Source organism: Haemaphysalis longicornis, unplaced genomic scaffold (genome assembly GCF_048455015.1).
Source record: "Haemaphysalis longicornis isolate Haplotype H1 unplaced genomic scaffold, Haemaphysalis longicornis Haplotype H1 scaffold_4, whole genome shotgun sequence".
Lineage (NCBI taxonomy): Eukaryota > Metazoa > Arthropoda > Arachnida > Ixodida > Ixodidae > Haemaphysalis > Haemaphysalis longicornis.
In genome coordinates this window covers 11977749-11987328 of record NW_027526361.1, presented here as the reverse complement: position 1 = coordinate 11987328, position 9580 = coordinate 11977749, and the positions used below count along the sequence as shown (strand labels likewise).

The following is a 9580-nucleotide window of genomic DNA, read 5'->3' as shown; positions in this document are numbered from 1 at the left end:
TTTGTTGCTGAAACAACAGCTTTATTTGTTTTTTATTAAAAAAAAAAAAGCTCTGTGATTATACTCCCTAATGCAAAATTTGTGTGCAGAACGAACTGCAGTTTTCTTGGTCACAGTGCATATGGGCTGCATCTCGAGTAGCGATCGTGTTATCTTGGTGGCTAAGGCGTTGCGCTGCTCAGCACAAGGTCGCGGGTTCGATTCCCGGCCGCGGCGGCTGCTTTTCTGATGGAGGCGAAAAGCAAAAACGCCCGTGTGTTCGAGATTTCGGCGCACGTTGAAGATCCCCAGGTGGTCAAAATTAATCCGGAGCCCTCCACTACGGCTCGCCTCATCGCCTGCGTTGCGTCGGCGCGTTAAACCCTACAATCAATCAATCTGCCTTTATCTCACAGCGCGTCACCGCCACTGAGTATATTGTTGCAAATCATGTATGAAACTCCTGCGTGAATGTTACGTGGTTCAGATGAGCGGCGGACGGAGGAGGTTCTGGAGAAAGTGTGAGGGGGAGGCAGTGAGAGGTGACGCCATAGCAGCGCACGCTGCCCTCTTCCTCACACTTTCACCAGACGCTCCTCACCGTTTTCTTTTTGCCTTGCTCGCTCGCTGGGTTACGTGGATATTGACTCCGCCGTTGCCAAACCCAGGTGCCGGGCGCCAAAGTGCTGCGCACTAAAAAGGTTTTCATTTACAAATTACTTGTCTTTAAGATTGGATTGAATAAGACATTTTTTGATATTCTCATTGATTCTAAACCTTTGAACTGCTCGGAACTAGCGCGAAATATGTTTGGCCACCTTTTTTCATGGTAAATGAGTCATGACCCTTGTGTGGGGTTTGCTTCTTTCGCAACTTCAACACCACTGTGCTTTTTAATGTGAACACATTAAACGGACCATAAGACAAACGACGTGACGGCAGCTTTTCTTGTTCCGGTTAGAACCCGCCGTGGTGGCTCAATGGCTCAGGCGTTGCGCTGCTGAGCACAAGGTCGCGGGTTCGATTCCCGGCCGCGGCGGCTGCTTTTCTGATGGAGGCGAAAAGCAAAAACGCCTGTGTGTTCGAGATTTCGGCGCACGTTAAAGATCACCTGGTGGTCAAAATTAATCCGGAGCTCTCCAAAGTGTTCTAAGCACATTATTCACATTAACGCGCAAGATGTGCAGGCCTCATCCAGCCGCTCAACAGTAGCCAGCCAGCCAGGCCTCACAGTAGCATTTAGGCTGGCGTATGCCAGTTGATTTTCTGCCATGACCTTGAAATTGTTCCACTCTAGCCAACATGCTAACGAAAACATTGGCGCAGCTTGCACTACTGATGCAAGGCTGGGGAAACGGCAGAGCTGGCGGCTCCTCTGCTTTCCTTGGAGACCCGGCTTTTGCACCTCACATGGATTTCCGAACTTGCCGCGGAAGGTTCTCCATGACTGGCAGGCCCGGCTAGTTTTTTGATTGATTGATTGATTGTGGGGTTTAACGCGCCGACGCAACGCAGGCGATGAGGCGCGCCGTAGTGGAGGGCTCCGGATTAATTTTGACCACCTGGGGATCTTTAACGTGCGCCGAAATCTCGTACAATCACACACGGGCGTTCTTGCTTTTCGCCTCCATCAGAAAAGCGGCCGCCGCGGCCGGGGATCGAACCCGCGACCTTGTGCTCAGCAGCGCGACGCCTTAGCCACCCGGATCGTTTTTTCTCTTTCACATCTCTCCCGAGATGGACCACATTAGCACGCGCTAGAACCCGCGTCGACCGGCTTCGCGAACTCGGCGTCTGTGCTCCCCACTTCAGACGCGAACACACGTAAGCACGCGAGAGATCACGCCACAAACGCTGGGCAGTGTGTTCTCGAAGGCCAAGCTGGCCGACTCCGTGCGCTCCTTAAAGGCGCACGCTCACGCGTGCTCGTTATTTTTTTTTTTTTTTAACACGAAAGTGTTTTATTCCCGGAAACCCGAAAATTTCGCTGTCGTCATATCCGCCACGGATGTAAACGCCAGTACAACGGAAGCGGCAAGCGGCCTGAACCCCTGCACACAGGGGTTCAGGCGGGGGAGCAACTTTGTACGTTACACTTAGGGTTGTTCTAAGGTTGTAGATACTTCGAGCATCCCTGTTTCGGGGACTGAAACAGAGAGGCCCTTTGAGTCCAATACTGTTCATGCGTTACATGGCAGGGTTAGAAAAGAAACAAGAAAAAATCAAGTAGGGTTTAGCCTAACCCATATGCTTCAAGGCGAAGTGGTACAACAGCGTATTCCGGGAATGTCATAACCAGACGACATTGTTCTTCTAGCTGATAACCAGACCGATATGCTAAGGCAAAGAAAAATTAGCAGCCAGGAGGCCACCGACCTCGGGTTAAGTTTTAGTGCAGAAAAATCAGGAATAATGGTTTTCAATGACGCTACCACTGACGCAGTGTCTTTCCAGCAAGGCGAATTACCCAGAGTGAAGGAATATATATATTTGGGAGTGTGGATAAACGAAGGGGATAACTACTTAAGAACTCAGGAGGAGCAACTTCAGGGTAAGGGAAAGCGAAACGCAGCTGTTATGAAGCATAGAGCTCAGTGGGAGTATAACAAATATGAAGTAGAGAGAGGAATGTGGAAAGGAGTAATGGTTCCGGGTCTCACATTTGCGAATGCCGTACTCTGATTAAAATCAGACGTTCTATCAGGCCTTGAAGTGAACCAGAGAACGGTAGACCGTTTGGCCTTAGGCGCGCATGGAAAAACAACTAACGAAGCAGTACAGGGACACATGGGCTGGGCGTCATTTGAAGTTCGAGAAGCACATAGTAAAATATCTTTTGAGATGAGGTTGACAGCAATGGATCAACGAAGGTGGGCAGCTAAGGTTTTTAGGAACCTATACTTGAAAAGCGTGGACACGCAGTGGTTTAAGGAAGACTAGAAGGCTAACGATGAAATACGGAAACAAAAGTGCATGGAGAATCCAAAACAACCAAAAAAAAAAAAGGCAAGGCAGATTGAAAGGAATAAATGGAGGGAAAATATGGAAGCTAAAACGACGTTAGAGATGCGCAGGGCCGAGAAATTGAACATCAGAAAGGAAAATTTCTACGATAATTCCCAGGGCAGTGCTTTGCTTTTTGAGGCTAGAGCAGGTTGCTTGCGAACTAAGAGCTTTATGGGGAAGTATTCACAAAATGATGGGGTATGCGTGGTCTGCGTGAAAGAAACAGAAACTATGCGGCACATAGTGTTAGAATGTGAGGGTATCCACCCAAATCTACATGAGGGAAATATTCGGCTTCCAGAAACCCTAGGATTTAAGGGTAGCACAGAGGAAGTTAACTTCAAGGCGGTCGAGGGGACGAAAAGAAGATTAGAATGCTGGTGGACGAAAAGCAGAGAGGGGAATCTTGCCTAGGACAGTTACCACCTGTAACAGATAAAAAAGTATTTTGTGCCTAATAAGCTTTTTGTGCCTGCCCTAAGCAGCGATAGTATTCAACCAAGAGTATAAAACATTGGTATATTAGACCTTTTTGGTAAGATGACATGTCATCACCCCGCTACAAAGAGAAAACCAATAGCAATCATCATCAGTACGTTATACTTAGGGTTGTTCGTTTTCGGTTTTCATATTTTAACATGAAAGAGTGTTATGCCGGTTTACACCAAGATATTGCTGACGTCATATCAGTCACGGAAATGACGCCAGTACAACGAAGCAAGCGGCCTGTAAAGAGTGCACCCCTGCACACAGGGTCTTCTTGCGGGGAAGCAACCTGCAGTACTAAAGAGTACGTTATACATAGGGTTGTTCGTTTTCGGTTTTATATTTTACACGAACGTGCTTCATGCCGGTATACCCCAAGATTTGACTGACGTCATATCCGTCACGGAAATGACGCCAGTACACGTTTGCCGAAGCGACCCGCCAGCAGGAGCACAGTCGCTCGCCGAGCACACCCGCAAAACAGCCGCCGACCTGCAAATCATGCTTTTCAGATTTCGCTGCACATTTCACTTTCGTGTTTTATCGATTCCTATGACAGCGAAATCAACGACAATTTTTTTCAATCTTGGCCAATCTCTTCAAGTGGGTATGCTTGGCTTGACAAATGTGCGCCGGGGACGCTGTGCGGTCGCCGCGAGGCACGTACGCACGCAGAAGCGCTCAGCATTGTCTTGGTTTTTTTTAACTGCCGTGCGGTCGCCGCAATCTTGACCAATCTCCCTAGTTGGGTATACTTGGCTTGACAAACGTGTGCAGGGGACGCTGGGTGGTCATCGCGAGGCACGCACACACGAGCGCGCTAAGTATTTTCTTGGTTTGTTAACTGCCGAGTGGTCGCCGCGAGGCCCGCACTCACGTGCGCGCGCTAGGTAATTTCTTTGTATTTTTAACTGGGGACACTAAAAATTACGATCTGCTAAAGAGCTTCGCTCTTAAAAGCGCCCTCCCCCTCCCCAGACGCTGAATCCGAACCAACGTCTGTCTCCCCACCTCCACGTGTGGGCGTAGCCAAGACGACGGGCTCTGGCTTCGTTTCTCTTCGGGCCCAGGCTCAATCTCTGGCGGTGCCAGAAGTTTGTTTGCGTAGCCTGGGTATATATGCCAGTAGCCAGTAGTAGCCTGGGATTTTTTTTGTGTAGCCAGTAGTGGCCTGGGAGTTTTCTACTGACGCGGACACGAAAATTTCCTTGGCTGGTTTGAGGTATACTGCTTTGCAGTAAAGAAAAAAAAAAAAAAAAGCTTCCCGTGGTCGGAATTGGACCTGGTTCTCTCATGTTATGACACCGGAGTCTACCCGATCGACCTATCATCGCATTCTTTTTTTTTTCTTTACTGCATGGAAAACTGCACTTATTACAGCCTACAAAAGTTATGAGTCATCCAAGACGACGCACATCACTGCAGCTAAAATAAGCCGTCCGTCAAAACTCCGGCAAGCAGACGCACGCGTCCAACAGATTCAGCCAATGCGGCGCAAAGTGATCATCGCATTCCGGGCTCACAACCTTTCCTTTTGGGTTCGTAGCGAGGGGCGTTGGCTTTGGACTTGGCCGCGGGTCTTAACGAGCACTAACGCGGTCCGCTTTGGGAGAGGTGTAAAAGCCTGCGGACGAAACGATCCGGGCCCGCCAGTCATGGATAACGTTCAGCTGTAAGTTCGGAAATTCATGTGAGGTGCACCAGCCGGGTCTCCGACGAAGGGAGAGGAGCCGCCAACTCTGCTGTTTCTTCAGCCTTGCACCACTAGTGCAAGCTGTGCCACGTTTGTTCTTTTGGCGACTACGGCACGCTGGCGTTCACGGATCGCTCACAACGCCGCTCGCCGCGGTATGTGCGTTCTCGAAGCTCACCCGTGGAGGTCTGGTAGTGACGTGCGCCACTTGCCGAGATCTTGCACTGGATGGCCGTCGAGGCGGTGGCGCCGTCTTTCGTCCCATCGGGGTACCTTCGCCTGGACGGCCATCGGCCAGCAGGGTACACTAGACGGGCATCATCGCCGGATATTGCGGGACCCTACACCACTGCGCTGTTAGAAATCCTTGGGGCACGCGGGCTTTGGGAATTAAGGACTTCTTCACTGTTGAATCGCAGCGTGTGTGTCGTGGTGGTTCCACGAAGCCTCTGTCTTTCCGACTTCTGCACGGTGATGGACGGTGTGATAAGCTTCAACCGGTTCGTCCGACCGCTTCGTCCGCCTGGTCAGCTTTGGGCCTCGGGTTTACATGACACTGAACGGATGCACGCACGCAGAGCGGGCGGGCGGCTGTGTGAGGCGCAAAGAACTAGCGCTTGCCTGTCACATGTAACTGCAGTTAAACCTGGATACGACGAAGGTGACAAAAATACGCAATTTTTCGTTACATACTACCGGCCACAGCCCAAAGACCCCGTGCACGGCCCAGGGGGCGGGAATTTTATTCGAGATGACAGAACCTTTGGTAGAGATGATGTTACGGTGAGGGAGATTTGGGGCGTACTGGGGTATTTACTCAGTGTATTTGCAAAACTGAGGGCACAGCGCAGGCCATGAGCGTAGGATCCACTTCTACCTCTACCTCTTAATTGTTGTGTCTGCGCGTGCCCCTGCTACCCAGAACATGACCAAATTCTATGTACTAGCGCCTTGTCTGGCCTTTTTCTAAGAGACATTTCGCGGTGCATTATTCCGACACAAAGAAAAAAATGGCAGCCAGTGACACGAGGAAAATAAAAACGTTTATTTGTCAAAAATGGCAACAGGAGTTTCTTCCCAACATCAACGGTCTCTATCTAATTTAACAGACGCGCTTCGGCAGGAGTCCGGCGACGTGTATAATGAAAAAATAAGGCACATAGTTCTTTTTAAACCTCTCATCCCTTCAACACTCCTCATAGTGAAACAACGGGCAATACAGAGAAAATGTGTCGTAGGTACTGTTGTATTCCATCCACCCCACGCGTCACAAAGCTGTTCGGTTGTTTCTCCGCATCATTATTCTTTTGTTACCTCGGAATAAAAAAAAAGGTGGCCACCGCTCCAGCTCGAGCACTTGTTGGCAAGGCGTAGAAAGCACGTGTTTTGTGTAAACGAAATGCAAGAAGCCAGGTCTCGCTACTAAAAAAAAAAAAAAATCAGCACTGGCCGAACACAAACATTGCGAACACTTGTATATTATTTTGCCTGTCTCTAACGTTGCTATTAGATTTTTAGAACCTGTCCTCTACAATAATTGTGCTCTGTGCATGTGTAGTTGTTGTCAGCGGAGGCGCCTACCTCGAAATTACCTTCCAACTGTGAGGTACCCTAGAAGGAGGCTTCGCTGTGCAACCGTACACTACGCAGTGAAGCCTATCTTGACGGATGAATGGGTAACAGTGGCAGGGTGTTGGAGGTTGGAATAGCTGTGGAGATAAAAACTAAAAACACGTGAAAGAATAAGATCTGTCTAGAGGAATACACCGTTTTCAACGCACCAGAACAGGCGAAAAAGGAGAAAAACGAAACAAATCAACGAGCGCCTCTGGATGTCGCACACCGGTAGTTGTCATGCGTGGAATGTCCTCGATTATCTTCAACCGTGATTCACGCAGTGATTCACGTCTAGTGATTCACGCACCAGAACATTTAAACTTAAATGATGTCGGATCCTTATCCCACTATTAAAACAACGTCATGGTTACGTTCTTGCAGATAATGATCCCCCCCCCCCCCCTCGCCGTAGCTGCAAAGTACACACGCAACCATTTTAGAACCAGAGAGCTCACATTTTCGCCGACCGTACGTTCATCTCTTTTTAAGAAACGCCAAAAATGAGTCAATATCTTACCCTTAATGTATTCCTTACGTCGTGCATTAGATAACTCACACGTTCAGGCGAGAAGTAATGTTTTATCCATTTTATATAACACTTAAACGTCTTAGTTTTAGCGGTAAAATCACCCGTTGGCTTTATTTGGACAGTAGAGGCCTAAATCAATCTACTCGTATCCCGGGGGACATCTTTTGCGAGTGGTGCAACCGTAATCAAGGCTCCTGTTAACAGCGGAGCTGCGTACCTTTTCGTCCGTCTGCTGAAGGTCGCGCGTCACGCAGGAGTAGGAGCAGGTTCCCAAACCTACCGGCGGCCTCGCATAAACCGGTTCCCAGTCCCACTAATAGAGGGCGCAGTGGTCTCGCAGAGGCGGGTTCCTCTCCTTCCCGCTAGCGGAGGGAGAGGGGAGGAAGCCTCCCGCCACGGACGTTTAGCTGCCGATTCATTCTCGCGAACCGTAGAATCTGCGCTGCGACGGCGCTGCCGCACTCGAGCGAGTGCTCGCTGACGTTCTGGCCGACACAAAAGGACCAGAGCTCCGCTGCTTCAGCAGATTTCACACCAGGTGGAACTGGATTTAGTCTTTTCCCCTCAATGCTCTTGTGTCCCGATGACAGCTGCCTTGCACTTATTCCCTCATCAACTGCGTGCAGCCTCTCGAGGGAAGAGAATAAATATATAAAATTACACATCCAGTAATGCTCTCACCACATTGCACCGGTAAAGGGACATTTAAATTAAACGTTTTCTATATTCGCGCGTTTTCCGCCAATGCTGGCGAAGTATCTCGACGGCACGAGCTTGCGTGTACATGTTGCCAACTGCACGAGGCCACGGAAATGCGCTGTCAGCGCACTATATGTCGTGCGCGTCAATGTTGAAAAACAGGGCTCTCCCGCATGCTTTATTTCCTTCTTGTACGACCGAATACTTTGAAAAGGACGTTTCGGTGAAGGGACCTAGACGGAAGGGAGGAAAGGCAGTACAAGGGCCTTCGTTCATGTCCCAGCGCGGTTCCAGCGGCGTGTCATGGAACCGACTGGTCCAAATTAAAACTTGAGTAAGAAAAAACGGAATCGGGGTACAATTAAGCATCAAGTTAGCCTTATCTTCTCCGTCACGGCGGTTTGTTTTGAGGAGGATGCGTTTTCTGGCCTCTCTGATTCTGTGCCAAAGCGTTCGATCATCAACAAACAAACAAAGCAACAAACCGAACTGGAATAACTGCGGACAAGTGAGGTGAAACGAAGGCCAGGTCATCCTAGTGTTACACTTTCCATTCTTGCCTTGTTTTTCCTCCCCCTCAGTTCCCCTGCTTACGTCGGAGCTCGCTGGACGGCGTGGTAGACTTTCTGCCTCGGCGGTGCCGCTGCACAACCGAGGATGATGCTTGCGCAATGCTCGCAGTGTCGCTCGTTTCACGCCGCAATCACCGGCACAAAAACGCAATCTGTGTTCTTCGCGTCTCACAATAGCAGTGAAAAAAGCCTTCTCCAGTGAGCCAAGCGTATCCAGCCGCAATAGCAGCGGCGTCTCAACACCTGTATGGGGGTTCGCTATGCAGCGGAGCGGTGTCCCTTGGAACGGGGCTCCCGTGGGCGGCAGCCTGGTCGACAGGGGAGGGACACGTCCGCGGACTAGAAGGAGCACACGTCTTCTGTACATGGTGGGGCGTCCGCCGATGCCCTACTGGTAGACGAACTGCGTCGCTTGGCCCGTGGTGCCGTCCCAGTAGCCATCGGCGGTGGCCTCCTTGACCTTCTCGCAGTTCGCGAAATACTTGGGACTGGGCGGCGAGAAGGCGCTCGGGTTGGCGCTCGTCTGCTCCAGGACCATGCCGTTCGCCTGGCCGTTGCTCGGTCCGCCGTTCTCCACGTCCTGTCGTGGGACACGCCAGAAGAACAAGAGTTTTGTAGTTGAACAGATTACAGCAAATTTATTTATTTATTTACTTATTTATTTATTTACTTATTATTTTTGTTTATTTATTTATTGAGACACGACGGTTGGCGTGGCCGTTTATTCCAACACTTGGGCTACAGTGAACTAGAATATTCCAATATTCTAGTTCACTCTACTTGGGCCAAGGAAGGGACCAAGCGGTGATGATGATTATTTACAGGTGATGATGACGCCGAGCACATCGGGGCTCGCACTGATGATAGTGGGTGATTATGGAGAAGCGCCGGTAACAAAACCCAAAGTACTGGGAGCGTAGGCACAGGGTCTCGCATTATTTATTTATTTATTTATTTATTTATTTATTTATTTATTTATTTATTTATTTATTTTTGTTT

The 9580-nt window shown here is 49.6% G+C and overlaps 1 protein-coding gene across 1 annotated transcript in view; it reads right to left on the bottom strand.

The window, feature by feature from the left end:
* Positions 1-6188: 6188 nt before the first annotated feature.
* Positions 6189-9580, bottom strand: part of LOC144178252 (uncharacterized) — a 35177-nt gene continuing 31785 nt past the window's right edge. Inside the window, exon 5 of the mRNA XM_077705964.1 lies at positions 6189-9161. Coding sequence (XP_077562090.1) covers positions 8970-9161 — 192 coding nt within the window. The 3' untranslated portion in view covers positions 6189-8969. The remainder of the gene's footprint in view (positions 9162-9580) is intronic.